The sequence below is a fragment of the Lissotriton vulgaris genome, chromosome 2_1 (genome assembly GCF_964263255.1).
Source record: "Lissotriton vulgaris chromosome 2_1, aLisVul1.2, whole genome shotgun sequence".
Lineage (NCBI taxonomy): Eukaryota > Metazoa > Chordata > Amphibia > Caudata > Salamandridae > Lissotriton > Lissotriton vulgaris.
The window spans coordinates 1,393,472,236-1,393,499,965 of NC_141687.1; the positions used below are offsets into that span (position 1 = coordinate 1,393,472,236).

Here is a 27,730-nt window from a genome sequence, read left to right on the forward strand (position 1 = left end):
TTAAATCATTGAGATAATTTGTTCCAATGTCTGTTGAACCCTGTCAAGTTTCTTATCCAACGCTGAAATTTTTGCCTCCAAAGTATCAATTTTACTCTCCATGCCTGCTAACATCGTAGGATCAACACTTGCTGCCGTGGCTGCAGCGGATGTGGATGCTTGTGGGGCAGCAGCACCACCTGCATTACTGGAAACAACATGTGAATGTCCGTCAGTTCCACTTTGGTGTGTTGGTGACTTGATAACCCAGGTCTTAGCCAACTTTCGCTTTTGATATTGCCGACCCGACCACCGAAATCCCTTCGCAACTGCAAGGATGTGTCCATAGCGAGCTTTCCTGATGCGGAAAGCCCGCTCCTCCTCTGCATTCATGTTATCTGTATGAAAAAAGGGAACATGTGTAAGGCAAGCAGTACATGATGGACATCAGCATGACCTAAGTTGTACAATCAAGAGTGAATGGAAAGTGTCATGAAAATATGACCAACACTTGTGTGATGACACTCTGCAAAATTGCCATCTAGCATATGCATCCAAAGTCACATGACCACGGGCCACTAGGTGGTGCCCAAGTGGAATGACTGCCATTAAATGACACACCAGCATCTGGCCACATACATACTGTCAAGTATAACAGATGTGCTTGTCTGCTCATGCGGGGCCTTGGTATCCCACGCTGGTTTATGTTGAACTATCTTGTCTTACGTTTTTATATTGCAAAAGATACTTGTGAGGGTATCATAGCGCCATGAATCCTTGAGGTGAAGGAATGCAAGTTGAGAGGATGGGAAAGATCACATTGGGTGAGGCGTGGATACATTGTAATGGAAGAGCACGCAGTCTTAAGTCCAAGGTATATGTGGGACAATATAAAGCAGAATACACAGGAGGTGCACCTTGTTAAGGGTAAAATCTCCATGTGGGATATAATTGTAAGCGTATGAAAGGCAAAGCAGATAGGTATGTGTACACACTGTCTCATATTATTTGGATTCATATAGTGGCCGCTGATACACATAGTGGCCAGTTACAGGTTTGGGAAGCAGAGGCACAGGCTTTCTTTGAACACCGTGTACGAGGAGCAGGTGTACGCTCTTGGTAAGGATATAATGGTGTGGAAGTCCGGTGCGCTGTAAATGAAGTGGGCCTGAACAAAACCCCTGGGGGCTGATGGTCTCACCATCAAGTTTGACTTGGGTAATGTCACCATTCTTGCACCTCAGATGCTATTGATGTTTATGGAGGCTGGCCAACTGGGGATGCTGCTGTCTACGACTAGGGTAGCTATTATAATCCCTTTCCTCATACAGTGTGAAGTCCAAAGTGAGTTTTGTGGGTACTGTCCCCTAATCATGCTGACCATGGATGATGTGATGACAAATCTCATCCTGTCTGCACGAGTATTCCCACACACGTTACACTTGATACACCCTGATCAGGCTGGTTTAATCCCTACCAGCAATATGGCCAATAGTCTATGGACGTTGATATAAATGTTGAATACAGACCATGCGGTGGACTATTGTGCAGAGGACCTTAATTGGATATAGCTAAGTCATTTGATTGCTCAGAGTGGCCCTACTTGTTTGCTGTTAGGAGGGTTTTTGGGCTGGGAGAGGTAAGTGTCCACTGGATTGTAAATTTCTATTTGTCAAGCATCCCCACAGTAAAGGTGTGAATAATCATGTCCTCCTAATACCCAGTAGGGCAAGAGGGTTGCCTGCTCTCCCCTCAGTTATTTGCACTGGCTGTCAAAACATGAGCAACTTGTGCTCAATTGTGTAGGGTGGTTTGTGGCCTGAGGCTCCCTGATCACAAGCACTTCGTCTCATAGAATGCGGATGACCTTTTGTTCTTTCCAGTGGACGATGGGGAGGCATTGGAGGGGGTGCGTGCTCTCCAAAACAGGTTTGGAGACATCTCTCTTACTGGGAGACACATGTTTACCATACCCAGGAAGAACAAAGTGATGTGAATATTGTATGAGTTATGAGAGTGCTTTGGAGTAGCATGCAATTCTGGTCAACGTTGCCACGGTTGTAGGTGGGCCGAGCGGCATTGGTGACGATGGTGGCACTTTCCTGTCTGTTGTACTAGTACCATACATTACTGGTGTGCATAGAATTCTGTTATATGTTGACCGTTATTCTTACGGAAACTGGACGTGGAAGGGTGGCGTTGGAGACCCAGATGCAGCACAGGGCAGAGGGGGTAATCGCTGTCCCAGATTTTTGTTTGTACTTATTGTCAATTCCACTGAAGGGGCTCACCCACGCAGTGGCGCAGGACTTTATGCAAGCTGAATCTAAAATTGAACCAGAGGTGGCACGGCACGTCTCATCCTTAGTGATATTTATCACACAAGATAAGGATGGATTCATTGACTGAGTAAAAATTGACTCCGACACTTTGTTGTAAAAGCTACCATGGCAAGATGGGAGTGCAATGCCCTCATGCCCCAGAGGTACCATTGGGCATGTGTAAGCCACTTCCACATGTGGGAGATTGGTTGGCCCTTGCAACATGGATGGAGCTTGGCCTGTAGGGAGTGGTAGACCGGAATAGCAAGGGAGTTCTCCTGTAAAAGGACAAACTGCAGGATACATTTGGGCTGTCACGGGCTCATTACTTAATCCATACGCCCTTGGTTCAGAGTGATGGTGGGATGGGCCTGTTTCAACCACCAGTGAATGCTGCATGGCAATATGTAAGGATTGGTGTGTGTGCGATCAAGGCAGTAACCTGTTCATATTGGCAAATAATTTTGGTTGCAGAATGTGTGCCCTATGCACATGTTGTGGTATTGAATGTATTTGGTTCACTTACTATGAGGACATTTTCACAGTTTTAAAGCATATAATGGAACACAAAAATAATCAGGATAAGGGAACATGTCTCTAACATTTCTTTACCCACACTAGCAGAACAAAATTGACACGCAAATTCCTGGACTAGGGGTTGGTGTGGGCCAAATGATAAATAACGTTCCTTCAGCAGATCCTGGTGTGGCCCAGTGTCATTACACGGAGGGATGCTGTGCTTACATGGGCGAGGAGTGACAGTGTGATTTTGATGCAGCATGCAAAAAGTATCACACATTGAAAAGGCACTACATGCACTGTGGGCATGTTAAGTTTTGCTTAAATCACTGAGGGCCTGATTTATTATGCTGTTGCGCCGTAATTGGGTCAATTTATTTTACACAACAGCGGCACAAACAATGTGCCCTATTCACAACGTGACACATCTAGGAGATGCGTCACTTTGTAAAGCCCTGCGCCATAAGGAGGTGTTCCTGCGCAGGGGGGGGGGGAGGGCGTTCCTGCGCAGGAAAGCCTCCTGAAAGTGGCTGATTGAAATATATGAGATTTCACTCAGTCTCTTTTTGGCCAATGCTGCGTCAAAACCCTGTGCCTGCTTGAAGCAGGCGTAGGTCTTGATGCAGCATTGTGTAGATGGGCCAACCCCAAGCCTTGCTGGAGCTGTATTGCGCTTGCGACGCAACTCCAGCAATGCGCCACCTTTCTGGCACAGATGCGTCACACATCTGTGCCATTTGTGGCCCATGGTGCACCGTTATGTAAAAGGGGCGCACCATGGGTGGCGGAGCTGTGGCGCACTATGGCGCACATTAACTCGCGCATCCCTGGGGATGCAACAGTGAACATAAATCTCCCCCTTACTGATTTGTTGGTCTACGTGTCTTGAAAAACAGTGATTGTGAACAAACCTAGAAAGCCATGTGCTTCCACAGTACACCTGATTTTGAGCTTACACACACACTGCAACCCTGGTACCACAGCCTGTAATAATTATTCACACAACACATTCACTAAACACATGTAGTGAGCACTGTGTTCAGCATGGCTTACTGTACAGATGTACGTGTAAAAAAATTGCATTTTCATGTTGAATTCTGCTCCCTCAGTGTCAAAAATAAACAGGCATTGACTGTTACTTTGTTCCTAGGGTAATGGGCTGTCTGACACTTATGTGACTTTCATGTTGTCCATGCATGATTCAACATCTGTCACAAACACTCACAAAATGTTACATTTACTTAGAGGGTGTCAGCAAACATTTGATACAAGTGGATGCATTAAGCATGCCATAGTTGGGCACATACACAGTGCAGCTTGCTTCCACACACATTACTTCAATCTCTAGGAATTAATACATATACTCACTGGTTGCATCGGGGTCCTCAAAGCGGTGAATCTCCCCCTGTGTGTATGGCGGTGGACCACCTACAAAACATGTGCAAATATGTACATTAATGCATGGCATTAAAAATGTGATATATTGCAGCGTGCAGATTGTACGGTAACACATGCATGACATTTCTAGTCTATTACTACCCTTTCACTTGTCCAACAAAATTTAGCTAGAAAATGTACATGGACACTGGTAATGCATGATGACCTCCACATGAGTGTACATTGTTTGACCATGCTTTACAACTCACCCCCGTGTAAACAGCTCCCGTTCTGATGCAAATACCCCTGTGGTCCAACCCACTTGGCCCCATTCCCCATCCCCAGCATCCCGCCTCCCAGCAGCTTTGCCTTACCAGCTAACATTGTAATGGCATTAGGTGGGTGGCCGAAGGCGCGCATAAGGCAAGCCTGTATGCACATGTCTGGAGGGTGGCCAGCATCAGAAACCATGGACCACGCAAACGCCACAAGAGCAGACTCCACAGCGACACAAGCAGCCTCCACGTACTCATGGCAGGCCAAAAGCACTACACTTTGAAGGACACCCTGAAACGGACCCACGGACCTTGCTTGGCCCACACATGCAGGTTCACCTGTGAGTGGACCACCAAATGTCAAAGGACTGAACACACACACCTCCACAGCATACTCCACTACACCTGCTCTGCTACATTACACGCTGGTCTGCTCTTGGATCTGCCAGACACCTCTGCCCCAGATGTGGCCTTCAAGACTGACACCTGGTGGAACTACTCCTTGCCCAACAACATTCCTATAGCCATCCCGGACGTATAGAAGATCACCTGCATGGATTGTCCCAATGGAAACCGAAGTGGAATAGGTATCGTAAACAATTACACCATCAAGTTTGGTAGCCATATAGACAACACCCTCTACACTGGCAAACACATGTACTTGCAGATCCACAACAACAACAACCTCACCCTCTGAGGGACACTAATTGACACACCCCCTGGTTCCCTGGCTTAATGTACTGACTCCATTGCCAACCTTGCAAGCAGCCATGCACTTGCCTTCATGGAATAAATCATCCTTGTGGACTTGAACTTCCACCTTTACAACAATTATGACGCCAACCCTGCCACCCTGATACACAACCTTCCGAAACTTGGCCTCAGACAACTCCTCACAACACCCATCCACACCCCCATCCACACGCTGGACTACATCTTCTCCACAGGCACTACCTATACTCTTGGGAACATCTGCTACCTGCGTGAATGTTTCCACAATACAATGCAGTCCAGGATGACCAGAATACATATTGCCTACTTGACTGTTGAAATGTACATGCATTCCTGTTTGTGATGTATATTTCTGAACATTATACTGTATTAAAAATTGTGAAAGGCAATACATAGAATACAATTAGATCATTTAAAAAATATAACTAAACATCAGTGCATTTGTTCATCCATGGTGTGCTGCATTGAAAATCATAGGCACCAATGCTGGGTGATCAGCCGCACTACATACGTTGGGAATCAATAATGAAGGCCTTTTGCCAGTGGTGCGTCACTTTTTCCCCTTTTCAATGTAAGGCAACAGTGTTGCAAGATGTGCATGGAAGAGGCCCGTGGTACATCCCTGCTGATATGCAGGGATGCCCCAAAATATGTAAGTGCGCCCCTTAATGTCTGTGATACGTCACAATCCTGTGTGATATGACAGGAGGCCTGAGGGTTTGCCTTCAGCATTACGTCATCCAAGTATCATTTTGAACCCAACTCCACAATTGCTCCACCATGGCATCACAGTATTTCACACACATTGTTGAAAAATGTTGCCCCGGGATGCAGCTTACAAAGTAAAACACAATTGGGGTGGACCAGGGAGGGAAATGAGTGTTGGATGTGTGATGATGCATCCCTGCATATTTCAAAATATGCACCACAACACAGTTATCAACATACAATGGCAATGGTTGTGTTTTACTAGCCCACTGCACCACAAGTACGTCAGACTTTTGAAAGTAGTGGTGGCGCAGAGTGGTCCTACTAATTTAGAAGGAGAGGGAAACCCACCCTGTGTGACTTCACCTCTCCTTCAAAATACAGACCCTTCACACGCAGCACTGTGCGTGGAAGGGGTGTTCCATGGATGTTGCTGTGGATGTTCACAGGCAACACCTATGGAGGGAGACACATTTACAATTTGTTTGAAAATGTTTAAGCTGGAGTTGCGTAGGAATGCTACGCCACACTAGAGGTGGGGTAGCGAGGCACATTGAGAAATGTTTCCATTTCTCCATGTGTGCTCCACTTTCAATGCCTGCTGCATTTCAAAGCACTCATTGAAAGTGGAAAAAGTGCAATCATTTTTTTGTGCTGCATCTTGGCCCTCACTGTACTTACCATTTTCTCCCCATGGCGCAGGCATCCTTGCATCATAGTGCAAGGGTGCCTGCGCCAGTGCATGGCTACAGTTAGTGCTGGAGCGCAGGGGTATGCACAGACACACAACATATGATTCTCAATATGTTGCATCTCTGTGGTTTCTGAAGTAACGCAGCACAGCGCAGGAATAACATTTGCGTGACCTTGTTGAAAATTTGAGACATACTTTGCTTAATTTTGAACATTGAAACCTTTTACATATCTGTACATTAGTGAGAATGACAACATGAGTAAAAATAGAAATGTAGGAGGAGGAGCTTCGCGGGCAAGCAAGATGGCCGCGTAAGCTCGGAGATCCGGAGACCCTCCGACCCTCCGCATAAATCCTGATCGAAATCCTGATCCACGGTGGTGGATTCTTGTTGGTGAATGGTCGCTGAGACGGGATCTGCTGTCCGATTCAAAATCCGACACTTATAGACGAAGATACGTCGTGCTGAAGATTCGTGCCAGGGACGGACCATTGTCTCGGTGATGGCCGACGGCAGCGACACTGAAGCGCATGATTGATATGCCGAGTGAGTGACTCCTGCGCCAGCCGGCGGAGTAAGCGAAGTTGCGAAGTGGCCTTTCGCTGAATAAACATCTGCGGCTGCTACGCTCCACACTTGCTTGTGTATTCGAAGAGGTTTTGGTGTACCACCCTTTGTTCACTCCCCGGCTCCAACATGGTGGGCAAGGGCGACCCAGACAGAACGGTGAACCGGGTCAGTAGGAAGACGGTCCAACCCCAGACAAACAAGATTGATCGCTATGCCCAACAAAGGACCTCGCCGAATGTGGCCGCCCATTCAAAAGACACTCTACGGGCGGGTTCGCCGGCGAGTCAGAGCCGACACTCCGAGACATCATGGGGGCTATAGCTGGCATAAGAACGGAGATGCACAAGCAACACGAGGTCCTGACGCACAAAGTTGATACTCTGGCGATCGTCCTCAACCTGATCAAGGCCGACCTCGGCAAGACCAATGACTGGGTGAAATCGCTAGACATCAAAACTGCGAGCCTCACAACTGATGTCTCGGACCTGCAGACGGAGGTCCGGAACCTGAGGTCTGTCAACGATCTGTTTTCAAGGCGGCTAGAAAATTTTGAGGGACGTGCCAGGCGGCAGAACGTCCGAATTATTGGGGTGCCGGAGGGCGCAGAGGGCTCGGCCACCGATCTCTTCGTCGAGGAACTGATAAAGACTCATCTTGCCCCCTCAGGCCTCAGCCACTTCTTTTCAGTTGAGCGGGCCCACAGAATGCCGGGTGGACCGCCCAAGTCGCACGCCCCATCATAGCCCGCCTGTTTAATTTTAGAGATCGGGACGTGATCCTACAGGCCTCGAGACGACACGGGCCCCTCAAGTTCCAGAACGCGGATGTCAACTTTTACCCAGACTTTACTAGGGCGGTTCAAAGACAGCGCCAAAGTTTTGCGGGAGGGAAGCGGCGTCTCAGAGACTTGGGGATGAAGTACTCGATGATGTTCCCCGCTAGACTGCGTATTGAACATAATGGTCGTGCTGTGTTTTTCGGCATGCCTGAAGTGGTGAGCGACTGGCTGGACACCTTGCCGCACGGACGCAAGGAACGGGAAGAACATTCGGAGGGCGCCTCGGGAGGCCCCGAACGTCAGGAGTAGAACTCATTTCACTAACTTTGTCGGTCGGTGATCCTGTTGACAATGACCAAAAGCCATACTGATGCACTTTATGGTGTATATCCTTCTTCCTAAAATGGAGGGTGGCGGGGGGGACTACGTGATCTCCTTTCTCCTCTAGGGTCTTCTTGTAGTTTAGTTCATGGGGCGACAGGCACACTGCTGGTTGGGGGGGCTATTTAGTCTGCTGCAGGGGTGTTAGGTGGGGGATGGTTCGATGGTTGGTTTTGTTTGCTTTCTTTGTTTCTCCTTTCTTTTTCTAAGGCAATGTAACAAATGCTCTAATTCTTTCACTGTATCTATGAGGCCTACTGGGGTCGGCGAAGGCCCGCGATTTGATGATGGGGGAAGGAAATTAAAAGTTCTGTGTTGGAATGTTAACGGCTTGGGTGATCGCATCAAGAGAGGGGTGGTTTTGCAATTGTTTAAGAGATGTATGCCTGATGTTATTTTGTTACAGGAGACGCACTTGGTGGGAAATACGTGTTGAGCGCTTAACAGGAAGGGTTTCAAGATGGTGGCACATTCAGGGTTTTCCTCAGGGTCCCGGGGGGCAGGGATTATGATGCGCACGTCTCTCCCATTTGAGATTGACTCCAGTGTTGTGGATGAGAGGGGCGGTACGCTGCCGTCACGGGGAGATGGGAGGGGCGGTCCCTGATTCTGGTTTCAGTTTACGTTCCCCCGGGGCTACAAAACAACACTTTTCAGGACCTTGGAGGCGCCATCTTGGGCCTACCCGAGGGGTTGCTTATTGTGGGTGGCGATTTCAACTCAGTCTGCTCGGGGACCTTGGACAGACATCCGCCCAGAGATCTCCGTAGTTCACAATCCTGGTTGCCCGATTTCCTCAACACCATGGGACTGATTGACTGCTGGAGACTTATGCATCCTACCCAGAGTCAATACTCGTTTCACTCCGGGGCGCACGGTAGCCTCTCTAGAATAGATTATGTCCTGGCCCTGGCAGGACATGCGCCGGCGATTTCCGAGGCTCGCTTGCTGGAGAGGGGCATCTCGGACCATTCCCCGGTCTGGGTGTCTTTCGACTTCGACATTGTGGTCACCGAGCGGCTTGTAGTAGTTAACCCGTGGTATTTTCGAAACCCGAAGACGTGCGGACTCCTGGCCAGAGCTATTGAGTTCTATTTCTCTGAGAATACTGGGTCGGTCGCATCAGCCACCACCTTATGGGAGGCGTTTAAGACGGTTCTGCGAGGTGAGGCTCTCTCCCTTATAGCGGACGTCCGAAGACATAGAGATGCCGACATGGTGCGCATCGAAGGAGAGATTATGGAGCTGGACTCCCAATTGGAAGCGGGCCCGACGCCTGAGCTGCTCCATGCTCTTTTGCTTAAGCAATCAGAATATCGTGATATTGTCTCCGATGCTGCCAAAGTCATGGGTAGGGAACAACAGGGTAGAATTTACGATGTTGGAGATAAGGCGGGCAAGCTCCTTGCTTGGCTCGACAAGAAGGAGAGAGCTGGTCGCGTGGTTCCGGAGGTGTTGGGGGACGATGGCCTGCTTTTCACCGATCCGAGGGCAATAGTTGAGTCGTTCTCGGACTACTTTGAGAGCATTTACACTTCGGTCTCGGACCGGTCTGAGACCGACTCCAGTGCACTTTTGGCGGAAATAGATCTCCCGTGTCTGTCAGAGACGAACCGTGACGACTTGGATAGGGACATCACTGCGGACGAGATAGCCCTTGCAATTCGTTCCCTCAGACCTGGTAAGGCGCCCGGCCCCAATGGTATTCCAGTGGAACTGTATAAAATCAAGCCCGATGTCGTTTCTCCACCCCTACGGAACATGTTCTTGGAGGCGCGAGAGACGGGCATGCTTCCCCACGACCAGAGGCTGGCCACCATTGTGGTTATCCATAAGGAAGGGAAACCCAGAGATTTGTGTCAATCGTATCGTCCCATCTCTCTGTTGAATGCAGAGCCTAAGATTCTTGCCAAATTGCTGGCCAATCGTCTGATTGGCGCAATTGGCGACTTAGTGCACCCGGACCAGTCGGGCTTTATTCCACATCGCAACACGGCCCTTAATCTTCGGAGACTCCACGGAGCCCTGGCTAGGGCTCACACACTCAGGGAGCCAGCTGTTCTGGCGTCGTTGGATGCCACAATGGCGTTTGACTCCCTCGAATGGAACTACCTGTGGGCAGTGTTGTCGAAGCTCGGCTTCGGTCCGGAATTTGTAGGGTGGGTTAAACTTCTATATGCCAGCCCGCTGGCTAACGTGACAGTCAATGGTCGAGTATCCGCGTCCTTTGCTCTTCATAGGGGCACTAGGCAGGGCTGTCCCCTGTCGCCCCTTTTGTTCGCACTGGCACTTGAACCGTTGGCAGCCTGGATACGGCACCACCCTGACATACATGGCATTCGCTGGTCCCCTGGATTCGAGGACCGGGTATCAATATATGCAGATGACATCCTTCTGTATCTTACCTCCCCTTGCAAATCTCTCATCGTAGCATGTGACGTGCTTCGACTCTTTGGCCGGCACTCTGGCCTGGTCATTAATTGGTCGAAGTCGCACTTATACGTTCTGAGAGGGGGGACACCTCGTCTTCCGAGGGACTGTGGCATACAGGTGGCGAGACAGGGATTTAAATACCTGGGGATCTATATTTCAACTGACCCCAAGGCACGCTACGAGAACAATCTGCTTCCCCCTCTTATTTGTCTCCGACGTGACGTAGAGGGATGGCGTAAACTTCCTCTCTCCCTTCTTGGGCGCACGGCGTTATTTAAAATGATGTCCCTGCCCAGGTTCCTGTATGCCCTGCAAAATACTCAAGATCCGGTCCCGGACAGATACTTTGGGGAAATCGAGAGCTTGCAACGTGCCCTGCTCTGGGATGGCCGGCCACGTATTGCTATCACGAAGCTCACGCTCCCGTGGTATGATGGGGGCATAGCATTGCCCGACGTGCGGAGATACTATTGGGCCTCTCAGTTGGTGGCCCTTAATCACGGTCTTTACGGCCCGGCAGATAGTCCAGGTTACGCCATGGATCGGTGGCTCCTAGATGGCGGGAAATACCATAGGGCGCTCTACACGAGATCTCTTGATAGGCGGATGTCTGGGCGAACGAAAACCGCTGTGCACATCTGGAGAACGATCACAAAGGCACAGGGGTGGAAAGACAAGCTCACAATGGCAACTCCACTTTACGACTCCGAGATTCTGGGTAAATTGTGGCACACTAAGGGATTCGACAAGTGGGACATGATCGGAATCTCTAGGGTGGAGGATATGATGATGCGAGGGGAGGTGAAGTATTTTGCCCAACTACAGACGGAGTTCCAGCTGGGCGGAACGGCATATTTTCGGTACGCTCAGCTGCGGCATGCACTCCTGTCCGCCATGCCCGAGGGCTAGGCAATCCCCGAAAGTTCTTCCCTGGAAGATCGAGTACTGGACGGCCACATGCCGGACAGCACTATTTCCCTGACGTATAAAAAACTGATTAATATTCGCACGGATCTTCTACTGGGGTTGAGAGATCAATGGGTACGGGACGGGATAGAGATCGACGACGAGGACTGGCAATATGCGGTGTCGTCCCCCAAGGAGGTCCCTATCCCCGCCCGGCTTCGATTTGTGCAATTGAAGATTCTGCACAGAGTCTACGTCACTGGCCCCAGATTAATACATATGGGACATTCGGTTGACGGCCTCGGTCGGCGTGGCTGCGGCGCTCTGGCCACCTTCATGCATATCATTTGGGAGTGCAGTGTGATGGCTTCCTACTGGAGGCGGGTGCACATGATCATGAGTGAGGTGACCGGGGTGGAAGTACATGCGGAGGCCCGGAGATGCCTCTTGAATATCTGGGGTCCAACGGATTACAACACTGCACAAACCCAGTGGGTTACCCTTGGGAATATGGTCGCAAAGCGGGACATTGCACAAATGTGGGGAGCGACGACAGCCCCGAAGGTGGTACAGTGGAAGGCCAACATGGATTGGTGTATGTTCCGAGAAAAGACTGTGTATGTAGCCAGGGGTAAACCCAAAAAATGGCAGAAGCTGTGGGGGGCCTGGAACGAGTATAGGGGGGACATCTGCATACCACCGGAATCCACCCCACTGGAAGAACACTTGACTGCATAGCCTATAACTCCAACTGACGATTTGATATCACTACTATCCTGTGTTTCCTTCCCCCCGTGGTTCTATGCATCCATATTGTTTTGAACCTAACTGAGACCACTGTGCCTAACCGACTCCTTGATTGGGCCCCACTGCATAATAGTTTAATTGCCTTCTTTCTTAGCGCTAGTTTTGGCGCCTCTTTCTGTACTTGTTTCTTTTTCATAACAAATACAAAAAATGGAAAATTATAACCTTGACACATTCTGGTACCTTGCTTCTTGCACTTTGACCCATTGTTTTTTTGAGTTGCTGCCTAGCCTCCGGGATGTAAGGCTGAATAGCTGTGTGCACTATTTGAAAATAAAGGTTTTAAAAATTAAAAAAAAATAAAAAAATAGAAATGTACTCACCGGTTGGGCCTCCGACATCCACTCCCAGATGATCCAGTACATCACCCTCACGGCTGACGGTGTCCTGCCACCAGTGCTTTATCTGATGTACTGTCCGCTGTACCGAGTACAATTGTTCAAGGTGTCGTTGAACAAGCATCCATCTGCCTCTCCGCTCCACTGTGGGGTAGCCTTGGCTCACACGGCCACCCATGCTCACCATCCTCGGGAGATAATGCTGAACTAACCACAATAGCCCCCCAAACTCACTGTCAGTTAGGTTCTTAGACCTCCCTGACATAGTGTGCTATGAAAATGTTTAAAAATATAAAAGAATGTCAGAGACCAAAGGAAACTTAACATAAAACTGAGTGCTAACAACTAAAAACCCCACCCCTATTAAAATCCTAACTACCCCTATTGGCACACACCCCTTGACACAAAATACAAATAGACACACAAGACTAACAATAGACAGACCTAATAAGTACCAAAGACACAATAAACTGACAACAAGATACAGGAAAACACAACTCTCAGTCGCAACTCTCAAAACACCTCCAACACCAAGCACACACCCAAAGAGACTAACAGAAAGTGAAAGCAAAATCAACTTCCTGGTTTGGAAGAATCTAGAATGATGACATCACTTCCTGCCGGAGTTGCGTCACGTTTTTATGATTTGCAACACGCATTTGACGATGCGTTATTATTTCTATAGCTAGGTAAAGTATTTCAGCACATGCGTCACGTTTTCATATTTTGAGTGTCGCATCGTGTGTTACCATGCATTTACAATTATGAATGCGGCACATTTGTGATAGTGCGATGCATTTTGTCGAGATGCGACACGTTTTAGGTGATTTGCAATACTTTGATGGTAGATGCAACACTTTTACTGTAGCTTGCTATTAGTTACATTTGTGTTGATGCTACACATTTGTTTAATTGAGACAATTTATGTAACGATGCGACACTTATCTTGATTTTGAGTGACTCTTCTACAAATTGAGTGAATATTGAATTTTAGAGACTCTTGCCAAGTTAGAGGGACTCTTTAGACAAGGTTGCCTATACATCAGTGCTTGTGTGTGTAGATGTCACAATTTATTGGAGTGGTCACTTTGATGCAGAATGAGGTCGGACAGTGCAGGCTTCTGTATATAGACGTTTTATGCTACCTTGCTGTGGACTGCCATGAGACGCGCCAGTCCAGTGACCATTTTGACCATACGTTGCTCCAGCGCTTCCCTGGACGCCTTCATTAAGACCCCAAGAAGGTCCAGGCTGGTGTCTTGTGTCCTTTTTTAATATAGGCGGTACATAGTCCATGCTGGAGGAGTGCCGGAGATATTCCGACCCTGTGGATTGGACGTCTGCATTGGCACAATATTCTTGACCTTAGTCTGGATCCTGCCCATACCCTGGTGTGCAGGGCAGCGATTGTACTGTTGCAGTGGCCCTCACTCTTCTCCGGCGTCAGGATATGCTTTTGACTCCTGCTGTAGTTGTGCAGATTATGGTTGCGGCCCTATCAGTGTTGCTTGTGAAAATGGCCAAGCAGGAGTTTGCTGCTTGTCACGGTCACATTAGCACCGAGCAACATACTGCCCGGTGACCCTTATGGATATGCTACTGTGCTGTTGCTGTTAGGCTGGTAGTGAGGTAGTTCCCTCTAAGCGCTCCTATGTCCATTATTTTCCTCAGCCAAGGGGCCCTCAAGTATGCGTAAGGCGTTCAGAGAACAAGTGCAAAGCCTGTTGTGTCTTAGTGCGCCCTATGCATTAGGTTGTGCACTTACATCATGGTCGCCGATTTTATGTAGTATGCAGGACCCACCTCGTAGACGCCAGCAACACTATGCCACGTTTTGTTTCCTTGGATGCACTGCAGGCTACTGCTTCCTTTCTATTTCTACTTCGACGTTGGCCACATGGGTAAATGTTAGAGGGCAACAGCAATATGGCGCCCGCCACATTGGTCCAATTAATAACATGTGTGTCCATAGCCTATCAAACACTGGGTTGTTGGGCAGGATTCAGGAGCTACACCCACCGCAGGGCTCCCAATCAGGGTTAGTGTGTAGAGCCCACTGCAGGCTGGTCTCAAAATCTACATTCAGCAGGTCAGGCATGCATTCTCCGTGCCACAATTTTAAAGGCGCCTACCCCAGGGGACCTCAGAATATTGGCTCCGATGGCCCTGGGGGTTCAAGTTCAAGTTAAAGTTCAGGAATTTATATAGCGCACTACTCACCCAGAGGTTCTCAAGGCGCTTGGGGAGGGGGTTGATTATTTATCGAATAACCAGGTTTTAAGTTCTTTTCTGAAGGAGTTGTGGTTCTGTCTAAGGCGGAGGTGAGTGGGGAGTGAGTTGCAGGTCTTGGCCGCCAAGTAGGAGAAGGATCTCCCTCCCATGGTGGATCTTTGGATACGTGGAACTGAAGCGAGGCCTTGATTGGAGGATCTTAGTTGTCGGGTGGGTGTGTCGAAGGATAGTCGAGTGTTGAGGCATTTAGGCCCTAGTTTGTAGAGGGCCTTGTGTGCGTGGGTGAGGAGACGAAATGTTATTCTCTTGTTGACGGGAAGCCAGTGGAGATCTTTCAGGTGGCTGGAAATGTGATCTTGGCGAGGAATGTCCAAAATGAGTTGCGCTGATGCGTTTTGGATGTGTTGGAGTTCTTTATGTAATTGGCTGCAATTCCGGCGTATAGGGTGTTTCCATAGTCTAGTCGGCTCGTAACCAGTCCGTGGGTGACAGTCTTTCTTGTGTCGGCGGGGATCCAGTGGAAGATTATTTTGAGCATAGGAAGTACGTTGAAGCAGGAGGATGAGACGGCGTTGACTTGTTTGGTCATCGAGAGTGAGGAGTCTAGGATAGAGCCAAGGTTACGTGCGTGGTCTGTGGGTATGGGTGCTGAGCCCAGGTCTGAAGGCCACCATGAGTCGTCCCAGGCAGACGGGGATGATCCTAGGATTAGCACTTCCGTTTTATCTGAGTTATGTTTTAGGCGGATGTTTGTAATCCATACAGCTACTTCTTTCATGCCTTCGTGAAGATTGGTTTTGGGGTGTTGGGGTCTTTGGTGAGGGAAAGGATCAGCTGGGTGTCGTCAGCGTAGGAGATGATGTTAAGGTTGTGTTGACGCGCAATTGAAGCGAGTGGACTCATGTAAACGTTGAAGAGGGTGGGACTGAATTTGAATTTTGAATTTAAAATTTCTTATAAAGCGCACGTATACCTGCGGTTTCTTGGCGCTGTTACTAACAGGATCCTAAATTAAAAAGCTGGGGGAACAGGAAAGTTATTATTCAAAATATTTTGTGAACAGGTAGGTTTTGAGTTGGTTACGGAATTGTGGGTAGAGAGAGATGGTACGGAGTTCAAGGGGAAGGGAGTTCCAGAGGGTAGGGGCGAGAGTGGCAAATTTAGAGCCTCCCCACTTCTTTCTCCGGTAGCGTGGGATGGTGAGGAGGGACTGGGAAGATGAACGAAGTTCCCTGGTGGGAACATAGGAAACAATCTCGGAGGAGATGAACGCAGGTGCGAGTCCGTGTCGGGCCCGAAAAGTGATGGAAGCAAGCTTGAATTGAATTCTGGCTCGCACAGGGAGCCAGTGAAGTGATTTTAGGAGCGGGTAGAGTGGGGAAATTTGGGGAGTTTGAAAACCAGGCGGGCCGCCTGGTTTTGGATCTGTTGTAGGCGACGCAAACTGTAGGCGGGGATGCCGGCATACAGGGCGTTGCCATAGTCCAGGCGGGATACTACCATGGCCAAGATGATGAGCTTTAGAGCAGAGAAAGTGAAGAAACGGGACACCCTGCGTATAGTGCGCAGTGAAAGAAAAGAAGAAGACACCACAGAGCTAACCTGGGAGTGAAGAGTGAGTTGAGAATTAAGTTTTATACCAAGTGTTTTGACTGAGGAAGCGGGGGTAGTAGGGGGGCCAAGAGAAGGGGGCCAGAAAAGAGGGGACCAGGGGCTGGATGAACCACCCGTCAACACCAACTCGGTTTTGTCGGGGTTGAGTTTAAGGTGATTGTGGTTCATCCAGTCCCTGATGTGAAGCATAACAGATTGAAAGTTTAGAACAGAGGAAGGAGAAGATAGATTGAAGACAAGCTGGAGGTCGTCCGCATAATTAAATACGCCGACCTCCATCTGTTGAAGAGAGAAGATTAGGGGAGCAATATACAGATTGAACAAGAGGGGAGAAAGAGAGGAACCCTGGGGAACCCCGCACTGAACTTTCCGGACGTCCGCCGTGAAGTCACCCAGGCGAACAGCCTGGGTGCGGTCACTCAGGAAGGAGGACAACCAGACCAGGGCAGTCCCCCCGATCCCCGCCGCTCCGATACGGGAGAGGAGGATGGTGTGATCCACCGTATCGAAGGCGGCTGAGAGATCGAGGAGTACAAGGGCCTGGTGCTGATTAGTGTCCATACCCTCCCTGAGGGTGTCCAAGACCGACAGGACAACGGACTCCGTAGAGTGTGCAGGGCGGAAACCGGCTTGACGGGGGGCAAGAGCACCATGATTCTCCACAAAAGAGCTCAGAGCACAGGTGACGTGGCGCTCGAGCACCTTGGCTAGGAATGGTAGGAGGGAGATAGGACGGAAATTGGCGGGGACAGAAGGGTCTGCCCCGGGTTTTTTTAGGATGGGCACAATTACCGCAGATTTCAAGGGTTTAGGAACGATGCCTTGGGCAAGAGAGCTGTTGAGAAGGTGAAGGGGAGGGTCAGGGCAGGAAACAAAGATATGGCGGAGAATGTGAGCGGGACAGGGGTCTAGAGGAGAGCCGGATTTGACCAGGGGGACCAAGGTGATCAGGCTCTCCCGAGTGATAGGGGGAAGTGAGGTAAGCACGCCCTTGGGTGCCCTGAGTGATGATCCTTGTGGTACACCGCAGATGGTAAGCACGCCCTTGGGTGCCCTGAGTGATGATCCTTGTGGTACACCGCAGATGACTTCGGTGGCCTCTGATTTGAATGGGGGAAGTGGGACTCTCTGAGTTCTCCCAGCTAGGAACGAGATGATCCAGTCCAAGGCTCTTCCTTTTATGCCGATGTTGGTGAGGCGTTGTATGAGGGTGCTGTGACAGACAGTGTCGAAGGCGGTGGAAAGGTCGAGAAGAATGAGGGCCACTGTTTCTCCGTTGTCCAGTAGTGTTCCGATGTAGTCTGTTGCTGCGATGAGGGCGGTGTTGGTGCTGGTTTTGGCTCGAAAGACTGATTGTGAGGGGTTGAGGGAGTAGTTGGATTCGAGGAAGGCGGCAAGTTGGCTATTGACAGCTTTCTCGATGACTTTGGCTGGGAATGGGAGGAGGAATATGGGGCGGTAGTTTTTCTGTTCAGAGGGGTCTGCTGTGGGTTTCTTCAGGAGGGCGCAGACTTCGGCATGTTTCCAGCTATCTGGGAAGGTAGCAGAATTGAAGGAGCAGTTGATGACAACACGGAGATGTGGTGCGATGATGGAGTCTGCTTTGTGGAAGATGTGTTGGGGACATGGGTCGGTTGGTGCGCTGGAGTGGATGGAATTCATTAAGCGGATGGTGTCTTCAGTGGTGATTGGGATCCAGGCGCTGAGGTTGTTAGAGGTTGGTTTAGGATCTGAGGGGGGTGGAGAGGATTGTTAGTTGGAACTGTTTTGGAAGCTGTCATGTATGTTGGCAATTTTGTTGTAGAAGAAGGAGGATAACGAATTGCAGAGGTTTTGGGAGGGAGTGATGTTGTTTGAGGCTGCGGTGGAGTTGGTGTATTCTTTGACGATGTTGAATAGTTCCTTGCTGTTGTGGGCCTTGTAGTCGGGTCGGTCCTTGAATGCTGATTTCTTGGTGGAGCGAATCAGCTGGTTTTGTTTGCGTGTGGCTGCCTTGAAGGTGGTAATGTTGTCTGTGGTTGGGTTTTTTCGCCATGTTTTCTTGCGACTAGGGCATAGCTTCTTGGATTGTTTAAGGTCATCGTTGAACCAGAAGCCTTTTGGCTGTCTTGTTTGGTGTGATGGATTTTCAGGGTTGCTAATTCGTCAGCACTGTGACTGATCCATTGTTTGAATTTGATGTCAGCTTGGTTTGTGTCCGATGAGAGGGCGGGTGGATTTTTGTTGAGCGATGTGAGGAGTTGGTCGGTGGTGATTTTGTTCCATTATCTTCGGGGAATAGGTTGTGGGGGGTGGTGAGTCGAGGTGCTTTTGTAGCTGAAGTGGACACAACTGTGGTCCGTACAATGGAGAGCTGTGGTGCGATCAAAGAAGATGTGTTTGCTGGAGGTAAAAATTGGGTCAAGCGTATGTCCGGCTACATGGGTGGGGGTGTCAACAAGTTGTTTGAGGCCGAGAATGGCCAGGTTGTCATGAAGGATGGCGGTGTTGCTGTCGTTTTTATTTTCCAGGTGGAAGTTTGAGGTCTCCCAGTAGAATGTAGTTCTCGGAGGCGAGGGCATGTGGGCTGATGAAGTCAGTGATGTATTCGCTGAATAGTTTACGGGTTCCTGGAGGCCTGTAGATGAGGGTGCCTCTGAGTGTGGTCCTAGGGTCGGTGTGGATCTGGAAGTGGAGTTGTTCGGCATTTGTAAGGTTATTGTCGGAGATGGTCGTGATTTTGATGGTGTTCTTATGGACGATGGCGATGCCTCCTCCAGTTTGAATGGAGCGGTCTTTTTGGATGATCTTGTAGTTGTCCGGGATGGCTATGGCGATGTTGGGTGTTGATGATGCGTTCATCCATGTTTCAGTGAGGAAGGCGATGTAGTGTCGAGTAGATCCCTGAGTTAGGTGGCGTGTCTCTGGACCAAGCGGGTGTTCAGTAGGATGCACTTCAGGTGGTTAGAGTCGGAGCTGAGTTTGGTGTTAGTGGAAGTGGTATGGGTCTTGATGCTGGTAAATTTGCAGGAGTGGCAGGCGAAGGGTCCATGGGATGAGTCCTGGGGCAGCAACGCAGCATAGAGGTGTGCATCCAGGGTTAAGGGCTAGGAGGGTGGCGGCGTCATACTTAATGCTGTGGGGGAGTGCTTTGCGGGGGCCAGGGGGTGTGGCGCTGGGCGCGGTGCAGGCACGGACGGGCGTAGACGGGCTTAACTTTGGCGCCTCTTCCGCGCGCATGGGGTGCGTCCGCTGCGCGTGAACGCTGCGCGGGGAGGCATCTGTCATATATGGATGGTGGAGGGGGCGGGCGAGGGAGGGGCAGCTGGGAGGCCTTAGCGGGGCGGGGAGGCTGTCCACGAGGAGGCACAACTAACAAAATGGCTACAAAAACAAACATCCGCTCTGGCTGTCAGCGCTCCTCCAGCTATCTCACCACCCCAGGTTCCTCCCGACCGCCCAGCTGCCAATCAGAGCCGCACTGCGTGGCTGCATCACAAGTGCCTGCAATCGGCTGGCCTCATCATCTCTGGCTTACTCCACCACTCACGGCATATGCTTTTGCTCATGTAGCAGGCTGCACAGGCGCAAGTAGGCGTGTCCGTTCAACAGCAGCTTACAAGATCCGTAGATGGTGGTCAGGAGGTTTCGCAGTCTTCCGTTGCACGCAGAGATTGTTTGACCAATTGTGGAACATGGGATAGTCAGGATATGTAGCTTATTTGCCGGGCATTGGACGGAGCTATTCGGAAGGACGTACACCATGCTGGCCTTGTGTCCACCCCCCCTCAAGTAAGCAGTTAGATGGCCAAGACTGCCGCTGATACGGACCCAGCTTATGGATTTGGCCGGTGCACCATTGTAAACTTATACCAAAGACACAGGAGGTGAGATTGACTTTGGAGTTGTTTAAGATTCCATCAGTGCACTGTTGTTGCCTCGTTGAACAGAAGATGTGCAGCATTCTTGGGACGCTGGGAACTCGAGGTGAGTGTGACTGTTTGGTCTGCTGGTCCCCAGCAGTTGTGGATACCTCCAGGGGCGCATCGGCCTGTGTGTGTGGAAGAAGTTGTGTGGTGGAGAAGACCAGCTGTATTGCAGAGGACCTCCAGAAATAGGTTTGTGGGGCAGCACAGCACAATTGCACGTGCTACAACATTCAGCCTCGTCCCTGGCCGGGAACACACAAGGAACCAACAGGCGGAAATGCTTAGCTGCCCCAAGTGGACGCAGTCCTACATGGTGACCCCGGGTGCCAGTGGACATCACATGCGGGAGACACACGTTCCACACCATTACCCCAGTACTGATCCCTGTAGCTACAGTTGAAGAGTAGGGCGATCTATTGGTAGACCATAACAACTTGCAATAAAGCAGCAAGGGACACAAGGGTGATGACAGTGCTCCAGCTCTTTTGGCTGGGACCAGTATTGAGGGGTTTCTGTGGGCCCTGCCACCAGGCGGAGATTGGAGTTGTAAGTGCTGGGGGGGCAACATAATCACAGAGGCCCACCTGTGCAGATGGTGGGTGCACTGTAGCTGACCTTCACTTCCGAACTGTGTCCTAGCTGATGGACTGAGATTTGCACAATCATCAACACATCTGGGTAACTCACCAGATGACTAAGTGAGTAGTTGGCATTATTGATCTCTGATCATTATCCCTGATTGGTGTTGGTCCAATGGACTGGGCAGGTGCAGGCAATTACCACCTGCCATTTGAATGCGCTGGCATTCTAGGATACATTCTTTTCAGCGTTATTGCAGGAAGGTATGGTGCGTTACTGTGACCATGATGATGTGACACCATCGTGCAAGGGCCCTTGAATGGGATGCTTTAGAGTAAGTGATTAGTGGACTTTTTATCTCCTCCACAATAGGGTGTCTGACAATTCTTGCTAATGGTTTTTAGGGAGAGCGAGGATCAGTTGCGACATGTAGAGCAGGCCAGCCATGCTGCTTCAATGTATGACGAGGCGGCTTTGGCTGCACGTGAAGACATCCCTAGACAAATGTAGGAACTCCGCTGTTTAGTTCATGAGGAATTGCTCATTTGGGCTCACGCTGAACATGATGAGGTTGTCTCCCTGTTGGCCTGGTTGGGTAATCCTGCTGCACGCTATTGTCTCCCTATGTACTTTGGAAGCCCGTTTGGTATGTTCCCATGAAGTACATCATGGTAATTCTTCACTTATTTTGTCCCCCTCCATAGGAACGCAATGGCAGACAGACCTGCGGACCTTGTTGATTTGTAAGCCGCTGCTCAACTGCCACGCATAGATCAGCAACTGGAAGATTGCTTAGGAGGACAGATGACAGAGTGTGATATTTGTACAGCAATGAAAAATTTCTATTTACATTGAGCTCCTGGTGCAGATGGTATGGCAATCAAGTTTGACGCAACATATGCTGAAATGTTGGCACCACGCTTGGAAGCAATTTACAGGGAATGTTGGGACAAGAGTGCATTACCTGCAACTGCCCAAGAGGCACTAATGATCTTCTATCTTAGATTTCAAAGGCCAAGTACTGACTTTCACTGTAATGCAGGAACACATCAACCTCCACAGAGGACAATTATGTGTAAATACGCATTTTTGTGCAGTGTTGGAAAACAGTCTTGACCAATAGATACTGAACCTTCCATGCACCCGGTCATTCACATGTGAGTATAGATGTTCACCGAGCAGCATTTCCTTTATTGTGTAATTCAACCATGCCATTCCTTGATGAATACTCCCTTATACCCCACCAGGTGATGGTAACACAAACTTCCAGACACATACTTGCTAATCATATGGGCTGTACAGTTCAAAGAATAAAAATAAAAAGATGTTCCTACGTTAATTTTCATTTAGAAATTTATTTTACATAATTATAAAGTAAAGAATGATTAATCATGAAAAAAATTGAGAAACAATGTGTGTGCGGCGTCTGATCCCTGCTGCAGTGTTGCAGATGTTTTGGCCTCCTGCTTCATCTCCATCACCATTATCCATTTCATCAGGGTGTTGGTCCTCTTCGTCCCAAGGGACATTTGTTTTCACACATATGTTGTGCAGTATTGCACAAACGAGTACCATTTTGCACACTGTTTCTGGGGAATATAGTAGCCTTCCACCAGACACATCAAGGCAACGGAACCTGGATTTCAGCATGCCAAAACTTCTCTCGACAATGTTCCGTGTCCTACAATGGGCATAGTTGTATGCCCTTTGAGGTTCCGTTTTTGGGTTGGCAAATGGAGTCATCATCCACGTCTGTAGACCATATCCTTGATCAGCTGCAAGTAAATGTACATATCTTACTTTAGTGTTACTTCTGCATACATATCATATTTTGTACAAATACTTTGTGAAGTTTGTCATGGTGAATTCATTTGTGGTCAATTGCATGTTGTGGTAGATGTTGCTGATCAACTTTACAAGCCCCTGACACTAGTTGTTTATTTTGGAGTCTCTGTCAGAGCAGTGCACTGCACCATATCACTATGTACTGACAGAGACCCCCGGTTGGATTTTTTTATCATTGATACTTACAATCATTTACACACAGCACTTCCCTCACAGAAGCAGTGGTCCTTCTACTACTCAATTTCAAAGGGACTCCATAGTGCCAAACTCCGTTACGCCCTGCTGTTTTTGCACACCTCAAAGTGATCAACAACAACAAAACTCACTTCTTTGACAGCCCCACGGACGTGGAGGAGTGGCTGGAAGTGATGGACATCAAGGAGGACCTAAACAATAATCAGGACTCATCGGCCAGCACATTCAAGGAAGGAGCGGACCACGCAGAGAACAGGTCAGGGGCACGTGGTGCACAATCAAAATGGCATTAGCTTTCTGCCGATAGACTTGCTAGATGAATTGATGATTCCAACCATGACCCAGGAGATCCAGACGTCCCTAGCAACACCCATAACACAACTGGAATTCAAAATTGCCATTCACACACTGAACCAGCATAAGTCTCCGGGTATGGATGGCGTGCCTGGAGAGTTTAACCAAACTTACTCCGACACGTTGGCACCTGTATTGAAAAACATTATAATAATATGTTTATGAAGTTGCCCATCTACCAGTCACGACTATGCAGGCCTTAATCATCTCCATCCCACAGCCCGGCAGAGACACCCTTGACGTGAGAATTTTTAGACCCCTGTCCATGCTCTCCTGGGAGTATGAAATCCTTAGCAAAGCTATCACCTTACAAATAGAAGCCCATCTCCCTGCATGATCCAAAGAGATCAATGTGGCTTTCTCCCCAAGAAGAGTACTTCCAAATATATGAGCCAACTCCACATCCTCATGACAACCACCCCACAGGGACTTGGGCACGCTGGCTGCATGGCCCAGGACCTCAGACAAGCATTTGAGTCCCTGACATGGGACTTCATGTTTGAATCCTTAAGTCGCTTCGGATACCAGAAATGGCATGATGAAATGGATCCTTGTACTGTACACGAACACAACAGCTACAGCACGCACAGGCAGGCCAAGTTCAGACAGTTATTACGTCCACAGGGGCACCCGACAGAGGTGCCCGCTGTCACCGTTACTGTTCGTACCCACACTAGAACCCCTAGCAATTGCACTCCGCACTAGAGCAGCAGAGGTGGCCATTCTAGTCGTAGAGACCCATATTTCGATCTCCATATATGAGGAGAATATAATGGTGTTCCTCCAAAATCTGCAAGGTGACCCTACAAACCTAGCAACCATCTTTACGCATTTAAATTGGATTTCTGCCTTGGCGGTAAACCCTGGTAAATCACTGTGCTTCTTTTCCCAAGACGGTGTGCAACCTACCCATATACAGTTTGGCACTCACGAGATCCAGGTATCTGCAACTACGTTTCAATACCTCGATATTGACGTATACCAGTGCCCGGAAGACCAGATTGAGGGCAATGTGCGGCAAGCAAGCAACGGCCTCCAAAGTGGCGTGACCTTTTGTACATCCAGGCCCCTTTCTGTAATGGGCCGGGTGGCTTTCTCAAACATGGTCCTCCTCCCCAGAATACTGTAGTACTTTGTGAAGTTGCCAGTCCTACTCCCACAACCAATTTTTGACACACTAAAGACGTTAGTGATGATTCTCATTTGGGGGACAGGGAGACGGCAGATCAGTCTCAAGAAGTTACAGCTGAACACCAGACAAGGAGGCAAAGGTGTACCAGACCTACAATGCTACTATAATGCTAGCCACCTACAATGGTTGATGAAATGGGTGGCGGGTAGAAATCTCCACAAGATAGCTTTGACGGCAGCCAAATTGGCACGCGGGTACCTTCACTCCCTTTTACTACCTACTGGCAGGATTCCCAGGGACTGCCACCCCCTACTGCATGTACCTCTGAGATGTTGGTGGACAGCATTAAAGTACAGTGCAGGAACCACTCCTTACGCAGACAACATCCCCCTGCTTGGACTCCCAACTCCACAAGGGAACCTCACACAACGCAGATTACTACCCTGGACAGATACTGGGATGGACAGAGTTGGAGATTTGTTTCTAAACAACACCATACTAGATCATGCTACCTTCCTACTATCCACAGAGGCCCCGCAACCACTGTACGTTGTACACGCCTCGGTGACCCACTATGTATGACGCACCTGGGCTCCACAACGCACCAAGCCAAACCAATATGAAGTGGTGCAAATCCTCCACTATATGTTGACGGCTGGACACCTAGTAAAGTGGGTATATGTGGGCATTAGGGAACATGCATGTTTGCCCCTCACCACACTCAGGGAAGCTTGGATAGCAGACACAGGGGAGGCCATGACAGACGGCGAATGGCCAATCATCCTGGCCCACCCTAGGCCGGTGTCCAAGAATGTCAAATTCACATTTATACAGGCCATGCTTTTGCATAGAGCTAATCTCACTCCCCAAAGGCTACACAGCATGTTTCCAGCCACTCCCCACAATTACCCTAGATGTAATAAGGATGACACAAATATTCTTCACATACTATGGGCATACCCAAGACTACGCAACTACTGGGTGGGAAATCACAAACACAATATACACTGTAAGAGCTCAGCAGATCCCTGAAGGTGCACTACCCTGCCTGATAGGTAACAGTACAAGATCCAAGACCTGTAAGGCACTACTGAAATTTGTGGACCTGGGCCCCCAGTTGGCACTCCAAGCACTGAAAATGAGATGGAAGTTGCACAGACCCCCTAATGTCGAAGTATGGCAGTCTGATATGTTGAAGTGGGCCAAAGCAGAGACTGCGGCACTGCGTAGGGAGGTAGAGAAAGGACTACATATATACCCTATTGCACAGGACTGAGAACAAATGTTAATAGAGTTGTGAGATATAGACTAATGAATAGCACAAGGAGATACTGACTGATCACACAAGTGCTATGTGTTGTGCCTGCACGAGCAGCTACCTGGCCTGGGTACAACGGTAGCCATGCCTATCGACTGACGCATCCTCTTGCGAACAATCAAAGCTGATATATCCAACTTACAGACTATGGGCCTCATGTATGAAGGCCTTGCGCCACTGCTACGTCACTTTTTCACATTTTGAAAGTGACGCACCGGCGGCGCAAGACCTTCATTTATAACGCCCCATATGTAATGAACATAGCCAGTAGACATGGAATGAGAGGGAAGGGTTGCGCTGACAGTTTATATGCAGGCAATACTGTACTTCAAATGCAAACCATAAGTGTTATGATGTAGAGCCCCTACTGCATCAAAACCCTGTGGCAGCTTAAAGCAGGCATACGGCTTGGGGCAGCATTACAACAATGAGGCCAACATAGAGCATTGCTGGAGCTACGTCACACTTGCATCACAACTCCAGCAAAGCCCCACTGTTACAGGCCAGATGCATGAGACATCTGGGCAGAATTGCCACCATGGTGCATCGCATTGTAATGGCAGGGCATCATGGGTGGTGGAGATGCTGTGCACATTTACTGCTGCATCCCTGCAGATTAGCAGGGTAGATCCACTAATTGTGAATCTGGGCCATGAAGTGATAGTTAATGTTTCTTTCAAACCAACTTATATGTGTCACCCAAAAAAATAATACTTGCATTTCTTACTAAGCAATGCACAATTCTATATTTAGTTTGTGTTAGTTGTCATGGAACATTTTGACATTGACTCGCGCATCCCTACATACCAACAGAGGCACCAGTTACTCTGCACCACCCTTCAAGACACATTTATGCACAGCATTTACGATGCAGCACACCATGATGGAATGACTTGACTGATGTGTGAGTGATCTGTGCCATGACAGTGGTACATTGCAGATATGTAATTGCAACCACAACACAGCAACAAAAAATGCTCTGGGGGGGCATGATTGTTACAAGGCAACAACAGTCCTTACACCTGCTTACAGCACGCACAGGATTTGCATCAACAGTCGCACTAAAGTGAGCACATGCAATCCAGTGGAATTGACTCTGCTACTTTTATGGGACATCCCTGTGCAATACCCCCCCCCCCCACATTGACTTATTACATCATGGTGACATGCCGACATGTGGTGTGGCAAAGTACGAAGTATTACTGCATAGTATACTTATATCTTCAACAAATTTGGCTTACCTACTAGGAGACCATTGCCATATTGTCCATTCTGAAAACGGTCATTAATGATGCAATTTCTGAAAATGTACGCATCATGGACACTCCCTGGATACTTTGCCAGTACATTGAGATGTAGTCCACGATGGTCCACAATGGCTTGCACATTAATGGAGTGGGTATGCTTCCGATTTCTATAGAGGTGGTCAGTTGCAGCAGGTGGTACAAACTGGACATGTGTGCAGTCTATTGCTCCTAGCACATGTGGGAATCCAGCAATGGCATAGAAGCCCTGTTTGATGTCCATCTGCTGCTGGTGGGTGCTTGGAAAATGGATGTACTGTGGCGTTAGCTGGAGAATTGCATCCAAAACTGATGGCAGGAAGGCGGAGAAAGACGCCTGTGAAACCCCTGCCAATGTAGCTGCAGTTGTTTGGAAAGAACCAGACGCCAACATGTGCAATACTGCGAGTAGTTTGGTCATCGGTGGGATGTTATTACCCCTTTCATTTTC

The 27,730-nt window shown here is 49.0% G+C and overlaps 1 protein-coding gene across 1 annotated transcript; it reads right to left on the reverse strand.

Moving 5' to 3' along the window:
* LOC147732629 (uncharacterized) lies at positions 1-27,700 on the reverse strand. The gene is made up of 4 exons (XM_086954294.1): positions 27,242-27,700; positions 12,805-13,090; positions 4,188-4,247; positions 1-377 (listed from the first exon to the last, which is right to left on the reverse strand). Exons 1-4 carry the CDS (start codon positions 27,698-27,700, stop codon positions 1-3), a joined length of 1,182 nt encoding a protein of 393 aa, XP_086810420.1.
* Positions 27,701-27,730: the final 30 nt, after the last annotated feature.